General features: G+C 37.2%; 1 protein-coding gene across 1 annotated transcript in view; it reads left to right on the top strand.

Moving 5' to 3' along the window:
• The window catches only part of si:dkey-11f4.7 (piezo-type mechanosensitive ion channel component 2), a 256411-nt gene that overhangs the window by 114340 nt on the left and 117339 nt on the right, over positions 1-24732 (top strand). The window contains 5 exon segments of the mRNA XM_059561374.1: positions 8291-8454; positions 8554-8730; positions 9878-10024; positions 13971-14171; positions 15208-15412. Coding sequence (XP_059417357.1) covers positions 8291-8454; positions 8554-8730; positions 9878-10024; positions 13971-14171; positions 15208-15412 — 894 coding nt within the window.

Here is a 24732-nt window from a genome sequence, read left to right as displayed (position 1 = left end):
TTGACTTAGTGGAAGCATATACAGGCTAAACAAGAGCGGTGCAAGAATTGAGCCTTGTGGGACTCCGCATGTAATGGAAGTCCACTTAGACTTATGCTCTCCTACACTCACATAATAACCTCTCCCATCTAAGTATGACCTGAACCATTTGAGTACCATCCCAGAAAGCCTGACCCAGTTTTCCAGTCTCTCTAGTAGTATGTTATGATCGACAGTGTCAAACGCAGCACTGAGATCTAGCAATACCAGCACCGATATTTTGCCAGAGTCACAATTTAAGCGAATATCATTTATTATCTTAATGAGTGCTGTCTCTGTGCTGTGATGCGGTCGGAAACCAGATTGAAAATTGTCCAGGTATCCATTTGAGTTTAAGTATTTGTTCAGCTGATTAAAAACTACCTTTTCTATAATTTTGCCTATAAAAGGAAGATTAGATATTGGTCTAAAATTGCTCAAAATTGTGTTATCAAGATTGCTCTTTTTCAGGAGGGGCTTAACAACTGCAGTTTTTAGGGAGTTTGGAAATGTCCCAGAAAGAAGTGAGGTGTTCACCACTTCTAAAAGATCTGCTTCTAAGCAGTTAAGCACACTTTTGAAAAAAGATGTGGGAAGTGTGTCAAGACAACAGGTTGACGATTTTAGTTGCTGCACTATGTCTTCCAAAATTTTGCTATCAATTGCTTCAAAAGTAGACATAGTATCTTTTTGATATTTTGGCTGAATCTGTCTGACCTCTGCATTACTTGAGGATGTGCTAATCGCCGTCTTGATATTGATGATCTTCTCAGAAAAGAAGGAAGCAAACTCATTGCATTTGCTGTCTGATACCATTTCACTGGGAATCTGACTTGTGGGGTTTGTCAGTCTCTCAACAGTGGCAAAAAGAGTACGAGTGTTGTTTAAGTTGCTGTTTATAAGATTTGAGAAGAAATTCTGTCTAGATGTGGCTAGTTTCAGATTAAAATCATGGAGGCTGTCTTTATAGATGCTATAGTGAATTTCAAGTTTTGTCTTCCTCCACATCCGCTCGGCTTTTCTGCATTGTCTTTTCATAGTCTGAACTGCTGTTGATCTTCTCCAAACTGATTTCTGTCTGTTTGTTTTCTTACTGACTATTATTGGTGCAATATCATCAATAACATTCTTAACTTTTGAGTTGAATGAATCAAGGAGAATATCAACAGAGTCTGCAGAAATGCTTGGTTTTAAAGATATTGCCTCCATAAATAGTACACTTGTGTTCTCTTTTATGCATCTTCTGACTTTCTATCACGTGATAAAACTGAAATAGAGAAAGCTACAGGCAAACTGGGTTCCCGCTTGTTCTTTAAGCATTTGTGAATGTTGCTGCTATTATAGCGGGGACCCGACACATATCACTGAGAGCTGCTATCAGTTGTTTTTGGTTCACCTTCAGCAGACAGAGGGTTTGGGCCCTGGCGTTGTGGCAGCGGTCGGAGAGCTCTCATAGGAACAGGTGGTTGGGGAGCCCGCCGTTTTTTTGTTGATATCTGCGGGCTAGCAGCGAATGAGTGGGAGAGTTTAGTCCCAGCATACACCAATTCCTCCATTTTCTGTGAGAAGCACAGAAGTGGAGATGCTGGAGAGAGGTATAATGTGTCTGGTGAGATGGGCTGTGTCTTTGGTGTTTCTGGTGGCTGTGATGTGTTGTCCTGGCTTCCCTGGCTGTTTTCCAGAAAGTCATCCCTGGGTGCTGAAACTTGTAGCTGTTTTGATATATCACAGTCTGTCTGTGAGGAGCTCTGTGGGCAGGGCTCAGCAGGGATAGTGTCCATGAGCAGTGCTTGTTTTGGCTGCGTGGTGTTATCAGTGTCCTTGTGGGATATGTCAACCACATGTTGACTCAGACACGGTGTGTGTGTGCTGAATGGATTGACACACTCTGCTGAAGGATGACGGAGGGAGAAGTAGATATTGTCCTTAAACACTCTAGCACCAAGTTTGTTTGGGTGGAGGCCATCCGATTTAAAAAGTTGTCTATGGCCCCAGAAAAGATTGAAGTTGTCAATGAAATTCACTCCTTTTATATTACAAGATCTTTGTAGCCATGTGTTCAGCGCAAGCATCCGTGGAAACCTATTTGTTCACCTTGCTGGGAGTGGTCCACTAATGAATGACTGAACTTTGAGTCTTTGAAGTGTTTCAAAGAGTTCACTGAAGTCCTTCTTAAGGAGCTCTGACTGCTCTTTCCGAATATCATTCTTTCCCACATGGATGATGATTCGATTTGCAGTCTTGTGCTTCATTAGAATGTTCTTAAGTTCCTTGTTCACATCAGAGACCGTTGCTTGAGGAAGGCAGCATGTTGTTGTAGTCCTGCTACTAATGTTTCTGATAACAGAGTCACCAACTATCAGAGTCTTTGGCTCGGCTGCGCTCTGAGCTGAATGCCGCTGTCTGCTTGACCTTGAGCGCCTGTTAGTAGCGATGTTAGCTGCTGGCTGATCCGATCCATATTTAATCACATTTGGGGATTCCTCACCCACATTTATTAATGCTTCAAATCTGTTCTCCAGATGTATAGGGGGTGGTAGAATACCAGTATTTACAAGCCTTGTCATAGTCGTGTCTGGGGTAGAGGAAGCTATGGCAGCAATACGAGAAACTCGTGACAATCTGATATCTCGTGTTCCCTTGGGTCTCGCTCCCTGTTTTTGCCATCGATTAGTGTGGCGATCAGTTTCGACTTGTTCCTCTACACTTGGTATAAACTGTTGAGATTCAGAAGATACATGGGGCTCACCGGCTGTATGCTTATAGGGTCCATGACGATGGTCTGCTGAGTGTTCCGTCTGTTTTGGAAGTCCAGCAAGTAACTTTGTTTCAAGAATCACAATCCTTTGTAGAAGTTTGCAGCAGTTCCAACAGGAGGCATTTTCTCTCTCTTCTGTTTGAATGTAGGCAGTTGTTTTCCTGTCTCCGGAATGTAATCTGCTGGCAGTGGGAGGCAAAGTCTTCTTTTTGTAGTATTATTCCAGTCCCAATGTTTTTAGTTTTAGCGTTTGTGCCAAAAATATGTTGTTCGAGCACTGTGCTGATCTGCTGAAGTTAAAATCTTAGAAAAATCTGAGAAAAGTACAGAAATAAGAAGCAAAGCGCAGAGCAGTAAGCTAGAACATCCGAACGGTAGCAAAGCCGGAAGCAATATCCAGTCCCAATGTTTCTTAACTATCATACTATTTTTTTTTCTATAATGGTAGTTAATGGGTTGAGAGATCTATTTAGTTAAAAGAATTCTTCTAAATATCTTTGTGTTCAGCAGAACATAGGAAGATATACAGGTTTGAAACACGAGGGTGAGAAAATGACAGAATTTTCATTTTTGGGTGAACTATCCCTTTATACAGTATAATAATTCAGTATTTCTTAATTGGTATTTTAGTTTGGTTAACCGATGCTAAACTGTTCAAAAACAATAAAATGTGCTAAATCAGATCATGCTTCTTTTTTGCTTATGTCCACAAATAATGTGTTCTTGTTTGTGACGTACACGTGATTAAAAAGTTTGATTGACATTCAGGTCTAACCGGACCGATTTTGAACCTTTTGTCAAGTTTAACCTCAAGACATAATTGATTTCCTTTCACGATGTTACACAGTGGGTGTGTGATTATTTTATATGCAGGCTTATATATACATACACTTAAACTATGAAGCAACACATTTAAACATCCAGAAGACAATGCGTTTAGATGTCCAGAAGAGGACACGTCGACGTCCAGGGATGTGCAGAAAAGACGTGCAATTCACGGCCAAATGATGTCAAAGATGTCCGGCCAACTTTCATTTTAAAACTATTTTTCAACCATGAGGGGACGTGTCGGAGGGACGTCTTTTCAATGGTCATTAAACATCCGAATGTTTGCAGGGAAGGCTCATTATGAATTATAGATGTAAATTTTTTAAAAACCTGCAATTAGTTTAATAATGACAAATGAACGACTATTAGCCTAACTAGAAAGACATCTCCGTTAAAGTTTTTAAACATTTTATATTTTTGTCATTTTGGCTTTAATAGAGGATCCCAAGTGACCGACTGAAAGGGAACGTCTCTGTAACGTTTGTAACCCTTGTTCCCTGAAGGAAGGAATGGAGATGTCACGTCCCGTCGCCAAGGCTGCTATACCACCACTGAGTGGCAGGGCCACCAGCTCGTCTCCTCAGCGAAAACCTGGTATACACTGCACCCGCTGCCGTTTTTTGCTCAAGCTGTGATCAGCTGCAGCTTGATGCAGTAATTGCATGCCAATATGCATTGGCTCATTTAGTTTACACTCGAAGTAGATCGGTCTCTCGATGCGTGATTCCAATTCGACAGTCACCTTCAGGGAACAAGGGTTACATATGTAACCGAGATGTTTTATTTTGCTTACAACAAGAGCAAAAAATCTACCCATGGGGTAACAAAAATGATATAATTTATTTTAAAGTAAGATACATTTTCTTACCCCTAGCCAGATTTTTTTTTTTTTTTTGTTAAACAGCAAGATACATTGATAACATTTGAATTTTACATTTCTTTTATTCGATTTTCTGCACTGAATATCAAATCCACAGACAACAATGCACTGTTAATACCCTAAGCACCACCCTCAGCCAACTACCAAAGAAAAACTTCACATACAAAAAAAAGTATAATAACTATACACAGATAGATGAATAGATATATAGAGGGAAAGATAAAGCAAAACAAAAGACATTATTAAAGAAAATATATCTTCACAATCTTTACAAGAATAGCATGTTAAATTGTGTGTATATATATATATATATATATATACTGTATGTATATGTGTGTGTTGCTCAATTTAAGTGTCTAGAGAGTTATCCAAAATATAATATTAAAAGGTACACCACAGTTTAAAAAAGATCTTTAAAGAACCATTAAGTGAAAGTCTTTTTTTTATTATTACTTAATGCAAGTAAACACCTCTTTCAGCCATGAAGCAAAAGTAGGGGATGAGGCTTGCCTCCATTTTTAAAAGGATAAGACATCTCTCTAACAAAGTAGTGAAGACTATAGCCTGTCACAGAAAGTTCAGTATTACCAGGCATACTGAAAATGTCCAAAAGTGTATTTGGATCAAGATCTATGTCAAAGACTTAGTCCATAGTTTCTGTTACATCATCAAGTTCTGAGGTTTTGGATATGCTAAGGAATTTGGATACATCAGGAAGATAACTTAAAAAGCAGTCTTTTGTGGTAGAAGTGATGGTTCTTCCATACTTGTAACAAGAAGTAGGATTTACAATTTTGGCTATATGAAGTTTGCACAGAACTAAATAATGATCTAAGATATCATCGCTTGGATGAATAATTTCAACACCATCAACTTCATCAATATTTCATGGCCATGAGATCATTTTGATGAGGTAACGACATACTTATGTCGTGGCCTCGAGATGCTATGTTGAGGGAACAACATCCATTTCTTTTGGCCTTCCTTGACTTCTTATTTTGAGGAACGACATGTTTTTCTCATGGCCACAAGTCTAATCTGCGTGACCATAGCAACCCGGGATTATCAGCGATGTATTCATTATAATATTTTATTTTGAATTTAGAAAATATTATATTATTTATTATAGAAAATATTTAATTATTAAATTATTATATTAACCATATGCCTTGGCTACAGGACTTTATTACGTACCAGTAGTGGCGCTCGGACGGTGTTTGACAGGCTATAGTCCCATCAGGAACATGATTAGCCCCTAGTTTAATTTTTAAATGAAACACAACAGGCTCATTTATCTGACAGTTATGCCAATAAAGTTTTGACATGGTGTGATGATAAATGAGCGTGTTGTGAATCTAATTATTCATTCATTATTATTACAATTATTCATTCAATTTATTATTTATTCATGATAAACTTAATTTGAATGCTGACTATCACGCGTAGTAATAAAGTCCCGTAGCCAAGGCATATGGTTAATATAATAATTCTATAATAAAATATTTTCTATAATAAATAATATAATTATTTCATAATTCAAAATAAAATATGAATGAATACATCTCTGATAATCCCAGGTTGCTGTGGTCACGCAGGTTTTTTTTTACACATTTAACTCATGGCCACAAGAAAAACATGTGGTTCTGTCATCATATGAAGTTGTGGCCATAAGAAAAAAAGTTGTTCCTTCAACATAGCACCTCGAGGCTACGACATAATATGACGTTATATTATCATGTTCCCACAAATTATTATGTCGTGGCCATAACAAAACTAAGTAAACCGACCATGTCCTTTCCCAGGTACCGTCCAAGACACAAAAGCATAAAAGAAAAATAGGAAAACTTAAAGGAAAATAAAACAAAACAATAGGGAGAGGTAGAAAAACTCTGAACATTAAAGAAAAATACTAATAAAAACTCAAAATTCAAGATCCTAAATCCCATTCCTAAAATATCAATCTACAACAGTGCAGAGAACCTGCTAAATATCAGCGTCTCTGTTTACACAAATGACCCTGTTCCCCAAAAATGTGTAGTGCAGCCCTTGAATGAAAAAAAAAATATGGATAAAGAACAAACATTATTCAGCAAAAGCATCAATATGACAAATATCAGTTCACATAATAATATTAATGCTTAATTTATATAGTGCATTTCCCAAGCCCAAGGATACTGTACAAGAGCAGTAACACAATAGACAATAGATTCACATAAACATAAACAGTAATTTCAAAATTCACTAACTCAAGGAACCCCCACATGTCTTGTTCTGAATACTTAAGCAAAAGTTGCAAAAGGCTCAGGGTGGATCAGTAGCAAGATGACCCCACAGTGTTAAATGCATTCCATATACTCAGCACTACGTGTCTTTCTGATGTCAAGTATGCATATTTTACTCTTTACTATGAGCATTTTTTTATTTCTTTTTTATTTATGCAAACAATTTGTATACATATACTGTGTGCACTGCTTATAGACACCAGACAGATAATGATTTATGCAAGAGATCATAATTTTCACAAAACAGATATTTTTAAAAACAAAGGGAAATACACACAGCAGTGTTTTATTAAATGAAAATGACTATAATTAAAGTATGTTAAAATGTACAGATACAATTATACATAAGATTACCAAATTAAGTGATTAAAACATACATTGAGTTCATAATTCAGAAATCTCTGAGCATCTCTTGACAGTCGCACACCTCATGATCTCATCAGATCTTATATAGTTGTTCTAAGCACAAGGAGAATGAACAAGTCATGTCCACAGCAGTCAGAACCAAGTCAAGTCTTTTGAGCGATTTGTGTTTGAAAGGAGAGATCTCCGTAGACTTTGACTAACCACTGACACTGCCAACTGCATAATCAACAGAAGAAAGAATGAAGCATTGTATCTTGATGAATTTCCCCTGAGGTTTTCTCTTTTTTGATATACCACTATCCGCTATTTAATTTGAAAAACATTAATTATACATATCTAGCTAAGTTTCCCCTAACAGCAAATGGGAAGGTTGCAAATACCATAAGCATGCACACACTCGCACTGCTAACACTCACCGACGCCATCTTGTGCACCTAACCAATTGTTAAATGTGATGATAAAATGGGATGATAAAATAAATTACTATATACATGACCAATGATTAGTTGGTGCAGGAAACCTTCATCCACACTATTACGCACTGTACCGGCTATTAGTCAATTATCTACTAGTGTCAGGGTTATGCTCTATTTTGGAGTTAGTGTTCTGTCCTGTTTTGCAGTAGTTAGTCTCCTTGGTTTCTAATTAGTCCCTCACTTGTTACTGTTCTCCTTGATTACATTCCATGTGTATTTATGCCCTGAGTTTCCTTTAGTTCCTTTGTCTTATTACATATGTGTTTATGTGGTTGCTCATCTGTGATATTTCCAGAGATCTCTTGTGTGTTATTTTGCTTACTAAAGACTGTTTTCTGTTTACTCCATCATCATATGCTTTAATACAGCCACTGTACCATTGCAGCTAGCCAACAATAACATGAATAAGCATGTTAAATATAACTTTTTTTAACTAAATATAATGTATGGATTGAGCAAATTTGATGTGATCCGTCACATAACTGACAAAACATAGTTAATACTCACTGAATAAATCTCTATACATCACAGTCATCATGTAGACACCCAGAAGTTTGATTTCTTGATGCTGTAGTTTATTTTAAATTAATCCAAAAAAAATCCACATTGCACGCTCAAAAGTTTTTACTTAAATCAATATCTTGATATAATTAGATATGTGCATTTATTGCATTTATTGCAGTTCCCGCAGCGAAGCAGTGGCTGGTGGTGATGGAAAGGGTGCATGAGTTGACCCTGCAAGCTGTTCTGTGGTTATGGAAAGTTCAGGAGCTCTGCTGGAGAATACTGGAGCTTCACAGCTTCAAACTAGTCTCTACAGGCATCATCTGGGTGTGTGTGCAGGAGGTGAGACATAAACCAGAGTACAACCTACACATACAATACCCTCAAATAGAACCTATATAATGTTGCAGGTTCACACAGTCTTATATGCATTTATTTTAGGTATCACTGATGAACTTGTTGTTTTTGGTGCTGTGGACATTTGCTCTGCCGTACTCAAGACTGCGGCCTTTGGCTTTCAATGTGTCTTCTGTTTGGGCCTGTGTGATTGTTGTGTGTAAAATGATGTACCAGCTCAAAACTATCAAACCATCTGAGTATTCTTCAAACTGCACTGCTGTAAGTATTATTTATGTGACTGCTGCCTTTTAAACATAATTTTCATTGTACTTCATTTAACAGTGCACTTACATGTACATATATGGGCTTTTCGCACTGCTTTAGTTCCAGAATTAAATGTACAGTACTAAAGTACTGAGATGATTTTGTGCGAACTATTTCCCAGTACCATTTAGAGGGTTGCATTCACACCGACCGTGTGTACTAGGATGTGACATAAGCTAGTGATAGGGATGTCATTTGTGCATGACGTTTTCGAAAAAAGCAGTTCTGTACTAAAATCACACCTAGTTCCTGCTGTGCGAAAACACTGATAAGTGGGTAGTTCCACAATTAGTTCTGGTACTATGAAAAGGTTCCTGCAGTGTGAAAGGCCCTATAATGTACTAACTTAAGAAAGTATTGGTAATATGAGGTAAATACATAGTTAAGGTTAGATTTAGGGGTAGGTTCAGTGTTAGTATCTAGTTATTACCCAGTTATTGTAATTACTTTAATAAATAAATAGTAGGTACATAGGGAATAGGACTGTAAAATATAGTGCTGTCATAATTTAATATACACATTACAAATTTTTTATATTCATTAAAATAATAATTTTGTTTCAGATGAGTAAATGTACATTGTTATGAAAAGGATTTGAGCAAGTGTAATGCGAGAATAAAAACAAATTAATGATGATTAAATCTCATACCTGGCAGAGGTGTGAAAGGTTAAAAAAATATTGTGATTAGGATTTGCCATGGCATACTTTAGATAAGGGGTGCCAAACTCAGTTCCCAGAGGGGCAGAACCCAGCAGAGTTTATCTTCAACCTTAATTGGAACTGAACTCTGTAGGACTGTGGCCCTCTAGGAGTTGACAATAAAGTTAATGTAACATAGTTTATATATATATATATATATATATATATATATATAATTAACGAAGACTTCCTAAAAAATCACTTAGCATGGCCTTACCTCTCAGATCTGAATAGATGTCATTAGAGTCCTCACACAGACCTCATTAGTCCACATCAGAGAACTCATTAGATTACCTCAGATCCCATTAGAATTCAAGGAACCATATCCAACCTTATTCATGTGTGGTTAGCATGTTCTGGAATGTTGGTGGCATGTTCTTTAATAATCCAACTTTTATAAAGGGCCTGTCATCATCTAATGAGAGTTGGATCAGTGATAACAAAGCAGAGCTGTTGAGGAATTCAGTTCTGTATTTGGCACCAGTAGATCCAGCAATGTGGGTTGGCGGACTGAGGAAGTGTGAAGATCGCATCCTACCCTGTCTCTGGGTATTCTGCTAAGTATTTCTTTTATGATGTGATATTAGCTCACTTAGGTACTGAAGACCCAAACCATTTAAAGCTTTGTAAGTAATTAGCTGAATTTTTAAATGTATACAAAACTTAATAAGCAGTTATATTAATATGTTATTATGATTAAATTGAGCTGAAATTATCAAATTTCTCTGTTTTGTTAAGCACTCTAACACAGTGATTCCCAACCATGTTCAAGCATTTCTGGAGTATGTAAACCACTGTACATTTTGCCTCTCCTTAAATCAGACACACTCTATTCCTATCATAAGCACATTTATAGGGACTCCAAGACCTGAAATCGACATGTCAAAAAAATCATTAAAAATGTGCAGTGTTGGGGGTGTTATGATTCCTTGGCATCTTTGTTCTTGTGTGTCTTGCTTTGTTTATGTGAGTGTGTCTGCAGGGACTGGCAGATCATCAAGGAACATGATGGGTGGATCCAGAAGTGGATGACTTTAAAAGGGCAGCACTACCAAAACATGGGAAGTTAATCTTGGAATTTGCTGTTGTGGCGCAATGAGCTCCTGATTCCACCTCCATCAACAGATCGCCAAATACATCTTGTGACTATTGTTTGCTGTTTCATTTATTCGTAGTGCATATACAGGTGCATCTCAATGAATTATAATGTTGTGGAAAAGTTAATTTATTTCAGTAATTCAACTCAAATTGTGAAACTTGACTATTAAATTAAATGCACACAGACTGAAGTCTTTGCTTAATTGTGATGATTTTGTATCACATCTCAACAAATTAGAATATGGTGACATGCCAATCAGCTAATCAACTCAAAACACCTGCAAATGTTTCCTGAGCCCTCAAAATGGTCTCTGAATTTGGTTCACTAGGCTACACAATCATGGGGAAGACAGTTGTTCAGAAGACAATCATTGACACCCTTCACAAGGAGGGTAAGCCACAAACATTCATTGCCAAAGAAGCTGGCTGTTCACAGAGTGCTGTATCCAAGAATGATAACAGAAAGTTGAGTGGAAGGAAAAAGTGTGGAAGAAAAAAATGCACAACCAACCGAGAGAACTGCAGCCTTATGAGGATTGTAATATAAAATCAATTCAAGAATTTGAGTGAACTTCACAAGGAACGGATTGTCAAGGCATACAGACATGTCAAGGAACTTGGCTACAGTTGTCATATTTTTCTTGTGAAGCCACTCCTGAACCACAGAAAACATCAGAGGTGGCTTACCTTGGCTAAGGAGAAGAACTGGACTGTCTCCCAGTGGTCCAAAGTCCTCTTTTCAGATAAGAGCAAGTTTTGTATTTAATTTGAAACCAAGGTCCTACAGTCTGGCGGAAGGGTGAAGAAGCTCAAAGCCCAAGTTGCTTGAAGTCCCGTGTTAAGTTTCCAAAGTCTGTAATGATTTGGGGTGCAGTGTCATCTGCTGGTGTTGGTCCATTAGGTTTTTTGCACCCGTTTACCAAGAATTTTGGAGCACTTCATGCTTCCTTCTGCAGATGAGCTGAAGGCCACTTTCAAAGAAACCTGGGCTTCCATATCACCTCAGCAGTGGCACAAACTGATCACATCCATGCCACGCCAAATTGAGGCAGTAATTAAAGCAAAAGGAGCCCCACCGAGTATTGAGTACATGTACAGTAAATGAACAGAAGGCCAACAATTCACTAAATTTTTTTTTTTTTTTTTATTGGTCTTACAAAATATTATTTGTTTTTGGTGATCTGTTGATTGTGGCCGAAATCACATTAACATCATGCGTTCACATCTTAGCCTTATAAAATGGGCTGTAACAAATGGGGGCTCACCCTACGGTATGTATATTCCTTCTCATTTGGCTGGTGATTAATATTTTTTTTGGCAGTTTCGTCTTGTGTGTCAGAAAAAGGAATATAAAATAATGGAGTTTAGTATTGAGACATTTCAACTGCAACCTTCTCTTGAAGTTTTAGGCTTATGCCGTAAAGCTGATCTGTATGAGATTGAGTGTTATGCCATTCCTATTATAAAAAAACAGCTAGTAAAAAAGAAGTGTGAGATCTCAGACAAACTGTTTTGGTTCAGCAAGGTTTGTTATCAGTAGTTCAGCCTTCTGAGAGTGATGATGCAAAATGTAAGTGAGGGGGCGAGTAGTGAAGAACAGGGCTTGAGTAGTGAAGTGATGCGCTTATTTAGTGGGCTGGGTACGGCAGATGTAAAACTCCCTATCCAGTTAAAATAACTTGATTAGGGAAATAGGCATCAAGAGCACACTACACAAATGCTACTGTTTAAACAATGTGAGTTGGAGACACAAGCTGGTCACCGACCTCCAATTGAGTCTAGACCCGCACCTGCTCTTGCTCAAACTAGTCAGGAACTGCATTAGTCATCTGATTCCTCTTTGCCTTCTGCCAATCTGTCTGATTTTGATGTGTGTAAGCAGATTAATCTTGTTCCACTGTTCCAAGAGATCAAGGTGGTTTCTAATTTCAGTGCTTTTGAATGCATTGCAGTAGCCTTTCAATGGCCAAAAGAACTGTGGTCTCTTTTTTCACAATGTCATTTGGCTGGTAAAGCTCAATAACTTTGTTCTACTTTGTCAATTGAGGAGTCTAAATCATGACAATTTAAGTCTGTGTTGACAAACATTTTTTTGAGTATGCTCATGAAAAGGGTGTTCTCTTTAATAACTAGTGCCAATCCAGCAAAACGATTAATTTTGACCAGCTTTGTGAACTCGTTTTAATTGAAGATTTCAATAATTAGTTGCCAGATAAAATAGTAGTGTGTGCTAATGAATTTGTGTTAATGCACAAAAATGTGTTTGTAGTACCTTGGCTAGAATTAGCATATTCTGTGAATTTGGATAAACCCTGAACAACTAAATTAACAAAACTGTCAGAACAACCAGAACAAAGTTTGTGAATGTTTTTATTGTCACAGGATTGGTCATTTTATTGCAACATGTCCCGTTCTGGTCAAGGTATGATTTCAATGGTCAAGGTATGATTTCAATAAGTGGTCTAGAGGAGGATCAAGTCCCTGCTATCTTGCTGCGTGATAAAGGAACTGCTCAGTCCTTCATTTTAGAAAGGGCCTTGTCATTTTTGAAGGAAACTTACTGTGGCTGAGATGTTTTAGTGCAGGTAATTGAGATGGGAATTAGGAAGGTTCCCTTGTATTAGTTGCATATTCGTACTTATTGGATAACGGATTTCGTAAAAGTGGATGTTACGATCCTCTGCATCTTTGCTCTTGTGCGTCTTGCTCTGTGTATGAGAGTGTGTCTGCATGGATTCGCGGATCATCAAGGAACGTGACTGTTGGATCCTGAAGGGTGGTGCTACCTAAACATGGGAATCTCATTTTGGTGTTCATATCTTACCCTTTAAAATGGACCATAACAGGGCCTCCATGAATGTGGTTGGGAACCACTGTTCTACCTAGCTAGCAGTTCCAAACCTGCTACAGAACACTTGCAATGCCTGGAATACACTATACAACTTTTGCCCAGATTATTGCACTGATTTACAATCTTTTTTTAACTTTAGACCAGGGGTAAGCAACATATGTCCTGGAGTGCTGATGTCCTGAAGAGTTTAGCTCCAACTCTTAAAAAAAAAAACAAAAAAAAAAAACACTCACCTTCCTGAAGCCTTAGTGATCCTGAAGACATTATCTTGTTCAGGTGATTTTGATTAGTGCTGGAGCTTAACGTTGCAGGGAAGCAGCACTCTATACCAGGACTAATGTTGTCAATCCCTGCTTTAGACTATTATTCTATCCAGTCAGAGGATATCAAACATGTTCAATATTTTTAGCTGATATTAGAAGACTTTTACTGTATTCATTTGTCATGTGTCTCCTATCCAACAAAGCATTTGTCTCTACATAAGTTTGTTGTGATCATCTAGCTATTCATTTGTTTGTTTGTTTTTTGGTGATTCTATGTGGGTAGAATCACCTGTTAATTTTAGGCCTCCTTGTGTTTGATGTGACTGTCCATCGGCACCAGCTCCATCATCGTCTTCAAAATGGCCTTAAAGCAACACACAGCAGCACCATATTTCAGGGTGTGACACAACAGCATCTAGACCATGGCATTATGGCCTCCCTCAGATATTTTACTAACTACTTCTTCTACAAGTTTGGTTTGGAGGTGAATGAAGTTGGTATATTTATTTATTTATTTATTTATTTATTTATTTATTTATTGACCAAGAAATTAAGCTCATGAAATTTATTTTACAAGAGATTCCTGGCAAAGACAGGCAGCATACTTTGTTAAACATGAAACCATTTAAAAGTAAATCATACACATTAATTCACATATACATACAATTTACACATTTCAATCGGGTAAATCCTAAACCATATCATTTAAAATAAACATATTCATTAGAGAAACCAACTCTTTTAAGCATAATTTCTTATCACTGGTTCCAGTCAAATGAAGCAGCATAAATAAATGTCCTTTTGCCTATTTGAACAGACTTTCGTGATATTTAAAAGATAATAATGTTGAGAAAAAATGTATTTACACATTTTTGAGTGATATACTGCTAAATAAGAGATAAGCAATCCCAGAATAATTTTAGATATAAATATGTGCCAGTGCTTGAGTCTGTGATGATAATTTGGGCCATACAGCCCAAGAGTACAGCAGCAAATGATGGGTAAGGGTTTTTGAATTAGCAATAAACCTTAATGCTCCATGATAAACAGAGTCCGAAACCTGTAAACAATACTTAGATAATATCATAATAATCCAACACTAACAAGACAGTAAATTACCAATCTCCTTCTTGCTTCTAAAGAAAGATAGGAATTAATTAAAAAAAAAAGCCAAATTTAAAATCTTGAAAATCTTTATATGCCATTTATTACAATAACAGCTCTGTATTTTTTTCTTAACATATAGTTGAAACCAGCATTGTTTTTGTTTTTAAATAAAAAATAAAATGGCAAAAAAATAAAAATTATAAATATTATTTAAACAGTGCTTTGTTACTGTAACCTCTATGAAGCGTTACTACAATTTTTTGCATTTTCTAAAGCAAAATAATGATTCAATATTTATTGTTTGAGCTTTTGCTGAGAATGCCAATCAGATGCTGCTTTTTCAAACTAGTTTTCAAACTAGCATCAGCTTTGAAATTAATGTGCTAAATTTTCCACTCTCTTTTCTGTATCAGGTGTGTTTTGTGGTAGCAGTTAATGTCATTGGCCAGCGGATGGATGTCTGTGCACTTCTGCACTCTTTTGCTCTAATCGCTGTTCTGGCACAACGTCGTAGAAAGGCCATAGGAGAAGTGTGGCTAAAATACTGCTGCTTCATTGCAAGTTTCATGGTGCTGCAATACTTGCTGTGCATTGGCCTACCACCAGCGCTCTGCATTGGTCAGTAACTCAACATTTACTGCTGCAAAGTTCTATTAATCAATGCTAATGTAAAGTGTATTTTCTGTTTATTGTTTTGACTTTTTTTGTAAGAAAGGGACACATTCAATTATAACTCTTTAGTGCATACTGAATATTTAATAATTAAAGCATAATAGCTGTTTTACTATAAAAAAAACCAGCAGGTTGAACTTCAGTTTAACAGTCTGATGATGACCCAGGTTAACTGTCATTGGACAAATAACCATGGCATTTGTTTAATTTCTAACACCTTAGGTTCTACTAACTCTTTATACTCTTCATGTTGTCTGTATGTTTTCTTTGGTTTCTGTTCATTATATAGGCTCATTGGTGATTACTGCTTTCTATTCACCAATCAAATCTAGTCTGGTTTAGATCAGGTTCAGTGGGCCCACAGTGTTCGATATAAATGTTCTCTGCCAACTCAGGGTTTGATCCATAGATTGTGATTAAATCTAGAGCATGTGCACCTGAAAGTGCGCAGTAAACCATAAGAAGCCGTTCAGCAAATACTATTAAAAAATAATTTGTATTGTTATGTGAATATGGAATGGTTCACTGGTTGAAAGTAGGGTTTAATGACAAATGCATTGGTTTATAATCAATGTTGGGCAGTAATGCATTACTTGATATTTGATTACTTTTTTAGTTTTGAGTAATTTAACGTGTTTTTATTATCAAAATAGTAATAAGAGTATAGTTACAAGTCGAGGTCTGTACTTTACTTATCTAATCATAAAATATCTTAAACAAATAAAATGTCATTCATCTATTGCACAAAAACAACATGAACTAATATAAAATAGCAATGATTAACAGGTGCAAGCTTATGCAGAGTTTCTATTTAGGCTATAACATGTGTTTGCAGCATTGAGCAATACAGTGCTGAAATATGCAGGCTCATGGATCCTCTCATTATAACACACGAATTGTAGACATTATGAAAGATTTATTATGCATATAGGCCTATTTATTGTGTTATAACAGAGATTTGAGATGAACTGAGATGTATTTTAGAGATTATAAATTCAGCGCTCTTTGCTGGCATTCTGCCATGCCAAACCATGCCTGCAGCAGCTGCTTGCTTTAGTTAAAAACAACAGTGTTCTGTGAATACTGACCAATCAAAATGAATTACAAACATTGATAGGTTCAGCAGCTTGGGTAATGCCAGCCAATCATACTGGGGCTATTCCTCACTTGGCTATTTATGCATTGGTTTAGATGGATTGGTTGGCTCAAGCATATATTGGTTTCATCAAGTACACATATCTCTGTTCAATTTATAGATTGATTTGATTAACTATATATTTGTTTGTTTGGTTACATTTTATTTTGATAGCCCACTTTAGACATTCTACTAACTATAAGTAACTTTGAAACTACATGTCAACTACATGTTAACTAATTCTCATTAATTTGCAACTACATGTCTACTAACTCTCAGAGTAGATTGTTATGGTAGGTTTAGGGTTAGTATAAGTTGACAAAGAACGTGTTCAAAGATATCAAGCAGACTGTCTACTAATACTAACTGCTAGTTGACATGTAGTTTCAAAGTTACTTTTAGTAGAATGTCTAAAGTGGACTATCGAAAATAAAGTGTTTCCGTTTGTTGATATATGTATTGGTTTCTACAAGTATATATTGGTTCGTATTTATTAGTTTCTTTGTTTTAGATGCATCAGTGTGCTCAAATATTTATTGGTTTATTCAACTTTATGTTGGTTAAGATTAGAGATGCGGCAATACTAAATTTCTCTATCAATACAGATAGGGATTATTCAGAATGATACATGAATATGCCAATACCGATGTTGATACCGAGTGTCAGATTTTCTCAAGGAAAAAAAACTCTCTCCTAACCAATACTGTAAACTATTCTGGGAGCCCTCTCATTTGGTATATAACTGTTATATTAAAGGCTAAAATTAATAACAAAGCTATTATTTTCAACTGCTATTTGTTTTCAGATATAATATCTAAACAGAATGATCAAAAACAGCTGAACCTACAGTATTCAAGACTGTATTTATTGTACGAAATAGCACTCTCGGACAATGATGATTCTGTGATATTAGACTAAAAATAATGTGCCTTGGCAGATTTAACAAAATGTTGGTAGGTATGCATGCAGTCTCTGAGTATCTCATAGGAGACTTGGAGCTTATCTCTTTTCCATCTCCTGTCTGCCTGTCTCCATTTGTGATTAATTTATCAGCTCTATGCATTAAGCCAGGGTTGAGAAACCATTTTAGATTTTACCTTTTTAAAAAGGGCAATGGAGTTCAGAATACCACTACACTCAGAGTTAAAACTATCCACCAACAATCTAAATCTGGGCATGATGGGGACAATTCTGTGACACACAAATGCATACAGGCCTTAAATGGCTCTGAAAACTAGTCATGGTGAGATACTGGAACGTGGAGTTGAGGTCATCCACCACTGAGCTTGCATGTCTGGCCTGACCAGCAGCGAAGGCACACACACGAGCAGTCCTTACTCTCACCAGCATGCCTCCTCGTTTGCCCCATCTCCTGCATTTCCATTGGTATCAGAAACAATCCATGAGCATGCACCAGTCCTCCGAGGCACATGCTCCAGCTGGAGAGAACAGCAGTCCATTTCTTCTGTGAGGTATCCGTCCCTCACTTGAGGGATAGAACAGTGGACCCCTACAGGTATCGCAGCAAGGGGTGATCTCCCTAGCGGGAGAAAACAGCAGCCCCCCCACCCCTTTTTCTCCTTCTCATTCAACCGCTCCTTCTTTTCCATCTTTTACATCTCTTTCTTATTCTCCATTTCCTTCTTCTCATCCTCCTCCTCATTCTTCTCATTCTCCATCTCCTTCTCCATTTCCTTCTTCTCCTCCTCCTCCTCCTTATTCTCCTCCTTCTCCTTGCAGTCAGTGTCTTATTATTTTATTTATTTATTTATTAAATGTATGTTTCACGAATTATCCACTGGTTATAGCCAACACTCCTATATTTATCTGTAGATCATGTTGTAGACCATTACTCTGCCTCAGAAGCCTGTCCAAAATTGGTTCATGAAGAGAAAACAGACATGTCAGCCAGACACTCCTGTTAATGCCACTCACGCGGTGCTCGCATACTTATCACAGATGTGGTAAATAAAATGCAGGATTGTCAATACGCAGGCGTTTCAAATGTTTCATGAGCACAGATACTTTATACTGCTTAATACGGAACCATATATTTCAAGAATAAATTTCAACTGGAGATCGACATAAGAATTAATTTTATGCTGTTTATATGCTAATACAGAGGGGTATATATGCTTTGATCTGTGTAGTATGATGAACGTGACTCAATACAACAGGCGACTACATTAAAAGGCTTTTACCGTTCTAAAACACAGATTGTGGCCATAATTGGAATCGAAAATGTTGAATAAAACCCATAGACTGTATAAAAACATGGATGTAGTGTCCGTGATGTCACCCGTAGACTCCTGAAGATTGTTTTTGAAGCTCAAAGCGTACAGAGCGGGCATTCGCCATCTTGGCAGCGCGTCACCACGCGACTCTCCTGGGCAAAAAGGCAGGAGCTAGTTGCTGAAGCCACGCCCACCTAGCTCGACAGCCTTAAATTAAACATAATTTAAACAGATGAGTTATAAAACAAATTCACCCCCCTCACAGTTGTTGGATTTATTTACAGAATGTGCAACGATATCCCTGATTGATGACTGATGATTCCACTGCATCTTGCGCCACAAATTAATTATTGTTTATGTCGATCCGCTGTTTATTTGATGATGTTCGGGAGAGTCCAGTCCAGTCACACATGATCTTAACACGACTGTAACGCCATGTGTGATTATTTATAATGCAAATAAGACCTACCCTGATGCTGGGGAACCCTGCATAAGATTGTATGCATGCGGTCTTAGGATGTAGTTTAACTGAGCAGGGAAATTTTAATTGCCTTATATGCTCAAAGTGCACGCTCTCCCATGGAAAACAACCAAGCAGACTTTTCTCTTTTAGTGGAGGGCTCGCGTTAATAGAGCACTCTACAGCCACAGGCGCAGACACGAGCGGAGCTGCCTATATAATGAAACCATGGTTACCCATCCAGTAAAGAGGCAAATATTAACCCAATGCACGCATTTCCAGGCTCTTATTTAAATCCAAGAATTTTTATAATTAACCTTGAAAACACTGCATTAAATTCCAACATTTTCGAAGATTGAAAAACCCGTATGACCCAGTACGACACTGAATGTGACGAGTATAAGCCTTGACCCTTTGATCAGGTGCATGCTCAGTCAGCGGAGGCTTGCAAGTGGAGCGAGCGAAAGCATTAAATCGCTCCTATGGAACGGCAGGAGTAGCATGTGATGCTTGACAATAGATAAACCTCACAAGCAAGCAGTCCCATCTTGATAGCTTTGAGCAAAGGCCTTCTTAAGTGTGGAGTGGGGCGGGATTGCGTACGGAGATAGGAGTAGCAAAGGGTGTTCTTTTAAACCGCTAAAAGATCAGCATGCACCTGTAAAGCAGTACGCCATATGGTCAAAACTCTAATTTAGACAACAGCATAAGCCCTAAGCCCTTGTCGGATAATGTTTTAGCATTGATACAAGCAAAATTTACGATCTGTACATTTAGGATCAAGCACTTGATTGATACACTAGTTTGAGCAAAAGCAGATCACTGATTAAACCCAGTCTGTTGGAGTAGTCGGATAAGTTTAATGAAAGCATGCCCAATAGATGAACCTGAAGCAGCAGCCCGTTAATATCGACAGCCTTGACCACAGATTAATAAGGCACGTGGGTATATTTAACTGGTAGTGTTACCGGTGTGAAAATATGGCAGCATGCCTCGCAACATAACTGAACAATAAGCTTTGTACAATAAGCAATGTCTGAAGCATGTACGCCAAAATAGCACTAGGCAATAAAATGAAAGAACTGTGCTTAGCTTCATGAAGACACCCGGAGATGAATTAAAGGTGAAATTGCCAGTTGTTCATGGATGCTTTGATTCTTCTTGAATATCTAGTTTCTTCCAGCGGGGAGGCAGATCTCATGTAATTTGTGAGTCGGTCGTATTAGTACAACTTGGCGATGAATCGCGGACGAAGTATCTATATCAAGTGCTCGCTCATATCAATTCAGTCATTTGCTTGACAAACAACGCAGGGAATTCGCTTAAGTTCACGACTTGAAATCTGGTGAGATACACTGTGAGAATCCTGCCTGAGCGAGTGATAGCTCTGCCGAGCAGTTTGAGTCTTGCGAGCTGTTGAGCATACTTACCGATCAGTGGTGCCATGTTTATATATGTCCCGTGTCTAAGAGGAGAGTGGTAGTGATTGGAGCGATTTGACAGCTGACCGCATCAGCTGGTCACAGCCTATGCCTCCGTGGCCTGACTGAACTAATGCTGCGCTCAATTTATATTTTAGATCCAGTGTGTTGTTCCGGTGTTATCCAGTGTTTTAATTGTTCCAAATGATCTCCGAACACAAGCCGATATTTTTTTAAGTTAACCTTCCTTTAACAAAAGCTATACCACAATGTTGTGTTCTATTTCTAAATATTTAATATATTGACTTTAATGTTTTAGAAAATTAGAATAATTGACCTTTCCTTAAACCAATGTTGTTTTATTTCTTCCAAATCTAACTTGGTACATTTTTATTAGTGATGGGAAGTTTTGATTATTTTACCAACTCAGACTTTTGAGTCACGTTCAGCAAAATGAACGAATCTTTTTTTGAGTCATTTCGTTCATTTTAGCAAAATGTAATTAAAATGTTACGTGTTACTTCCCCAACACATCTAGTACTTACACAAACGTTGATCACATTACAAACAATACAAAACTAAAATGCTATAAGATACAGAAAAGATTAATTCATTTTCACCTGGGTCTTCAGTCTGTGATTAGCTCACCTCACCTCTTTTCTGAAAAGTCTTCAGTTTAAGTCATTCCTTAACAGTGTTGGGAACGTTACTTTAAAAAAGTAATTAGTTATAGTTACTCACTACTTGTTCCAAAAAGTAACTGAGTTAGTAACTGAATTACTCTATAATAAAAGTAACTCGTTACCAGGGAAAGTAACTATTTGCGTTACTGTAAAAAAAAAAAAGTTGCTATGTGTCAAAGTATTTATTTTTTTTTTTTTAGCAGTTTTCACAAGTCAGTTGAAATGAGTAGAACAGACAGGTGTTCGTACATAACTTTCGAGATTTATTGCACGTCAACAGACAGCAAGAGTTTTATCCTGCACTCTTTGTAAGAAAAGTGTTTTTGGCCACTAGCTTTGTAGATGCGTGTGTCACACAATACATGCACGTTCTTGCCTTTGACCACAATGAATTTGAAGTAGTGCTTATATCTCCACCTTGAAAATGCCAACTTTTCATCGGATTGCTCCTGACTCGCCATTTCTCCTGCTGCTGCGAATCTCTGTGTAGCTGTTGCGTGTGTGTGACTGTGTGTGTTTGGCGCCGCTGGCGCGTGTGTGTAAAAACACAGGCTCTGATTGTCTACCATGAAACACATGACTCTGCCTTAGCCAATCATAATCGCTTATCTCGTTATTAACCCACCTGCTCACTCGCTGTGTGAGTCAGGGGTGCGTTCGGATTGCATATTAAATCAATGCATAGTAACGCACCGCATTTAACGTTCAGTAACGTTAACGGCGTTGTAAGGACGGGAAAAGTAATTTGTTAGATTACCCCGTTACTGAAAAAATAACGTCGTTACCTAACGCCGTTCTTTTAAACGCTGTTATTCCAAACACTGTTCCTTAATCACGTGACAGCCCGTACGCTAAACCAGTTCAGTCTGAGCCGGGAAGAAAATGTATTAGTTCATCTCATGAGTCTTTCGGGTCGAGTCGTTCCTTAGTCACGTGACAAACCCATACGCTAAAACCAGTGCAGTCTTGAGCTGGAAAGAGAATTGATTAGTTCATCTCATGAGTCTTTCAGGTCGAGTCGTTCCTTAATCACGTGACAGACCCATACGCTATTTCTGACATTTCTGCCACTGTGTTTATTCCAATTTTGAGTTTGCTGGTATAATAATTGCTTTTCCTAGGCAAACGTGACATTTTGGTCTAATATATGTACAAGAAGATTGCTCAAAAAAGACATAATGACATAAATTAAAGCAAATATCATTTTGAATCCTAAACAAGTAACACTACAGTTCTATAGTCTAATCTGAAGGGTGAAATCATACAACAAGGTTATTTTTGAAGATTAGAATCCACTATAAAAAAATAAAGAAAAAAAAAAAACAGAAAAAACATCTTTTCATCAAAGTGATTTCGCCATCATATGGACAACATTTAAAGCATAACCAATAATTATTATAAAAAAAAGTACTATGCACCCATTTGTAAGAAAGGTTGTAAATTAACTAATTAACTAATGTTGTCACGTCACGTGACAAAAGAACGAACAACCCGAAGACCCGAAAGATGAAGTAATCAATTCTCTTTATGGCTCAATAATGCATTCTTTTACTGTCTATGGTTTTAGCGTATGGGTCTGTCACGTGATTAAGGAACGACTTGACCCGAAGACTCATGAGATGAACTAATCAATTCTTTTTCTGGCTCAGACTGCATTGGGTTAGCGTATGGGTCTGTGACGTGATTAAGGAACGAGTCAAAAACCCAAAAGACCCAAACTATGAACTAATCAATTTTCTTTCCGGCTCAAGACTGCATTGACTGACACAGGTGAATTACTACTAGCAGTACAGAACCTACAGAATATTGCGCATGCGTGACTGAACAAATCACTCCCCGAGACGACTCGTTCTTCCCGAGTCACATCAAAATGAACGAATCTTTCAAGAACGACACATCACTAATTTTTATAATGACTGATTTTTTCAAATACTTGACACTGTGGCTTCTGTGAAAACTCGTACTGCATCATTTGTTTACTCTTCCCCTTGGTATACTTCTGAGCTCTGTCACAAAAAAGGCTAGAGAGACTATGCAAAAGAACATTTTGTATTCTGAGCATCTGATCTCATTAAAGTCTGCACTTAAAAGTGCAAAATTATCTTTTTATGCTAATGTCATAGACAATGGACAGAATTACACAAAAATTTGTTTACCACTGTAAACAAACTGTTGAAACCTTCTGATATTGATTCACTTTCTCTTAATTAATGTGTATCTTTTTCAAATTGTCTTAGGTCTAGGGCTGGGTATTGATTCAGATGTTCCAGATCGATTCGATTTCAATTCTCGATTCCCGATTCTATTTTCGATTTCGATTCGATTTTCTATACTCAATTCTCGATTCAACTCAATGAATATAGATTTAATAAAAATACTATATTTATAAAAAAAGAACATTGAACATAAGTTTACAAGTGGGTAATTAATAAAAAGAAATTAACAGCCACAGACCTTTATATTAAACTCTTTTATTTTAGGTACACTTGGGTACATTAAAACAGAACCCATCTCTAATTTTCAAATGCATACAATTATGTTAAATATAATACAATTTTGATGCAAGATGAAAAATGTATGCTGAAAAAAAGTCAGAACAGTCGCATTCCTAGAACAAACAGGATCGAGTTATGTTATTTTTAAGATAAAATAATCATACAATTTTACAAAATTTGCTGTAACATTGAGGCTACAAGCCTATGAACAATGTAGGACAACTAATACTGGCTTACTGGTGATAGATCACGCAAAAATAAAAAATGATGTCATAATTTATGTATGTATTATTCATCATTAATAATATTTTTTTTCTTCTGCTGAAAAAAAAGAGAAGATAAAAAGTCATTAAAAAAATTTAATTATGGAAGTCAACTTTTGTGTTCAACAGAAGAAAGAAATTCATACATGATGAATACAATCATAAATTATACTTTTTACAACTTATAGTTGTGTGTTACAACTAACACTTTAACAATAGTACCAACTCTAGGCTCAAACTACAGTAACATTGCAAATTGTTTTGCAAGCAAAGGAGTTGGTCAACGTGATCTGGCAGAAGGCAACTTCTTTGAGCTGGGACACTGGTCCCTGGAACACAAAGGTAGCGTTTTGCCTGGAGGGACAAAAGTGGGTACACTCCTTCATGCTTACACCACCACTTAAGTGGATCTTCTGAGAGAAGAATAAGTGTAACTTCTCTGAATTTGCCAACTTCTTCTCTTGCCCTGTCTGCAGCAGTAGCACAGACTAGTGTAAGCCACTGGTGCATAGGCTGCCCAAAGCAGATCCAACAGCGCACAGGATTCTTTTTGACTTCTTAGGTGGGGCTGGGCA

This window comes from Carassius carassius, chromosome 11, assembly GCF_963082965.1.
Source record: "Carassius carassius chromosome 11, fCarCar2.1, whole genome shotgun sequence".
NCBI classification, from domain to species: domain Eukaryota; kingdom Metazoa; phylum Chordata; class Actinopteri; order Cypriniformes; family Cyprinidae; genus Carassius; species Carassius carassius.
Note: the sequence above shows the minus strand (reverse complement) of the source record. Positions and strands in the feature narration are given on the sequence as shown.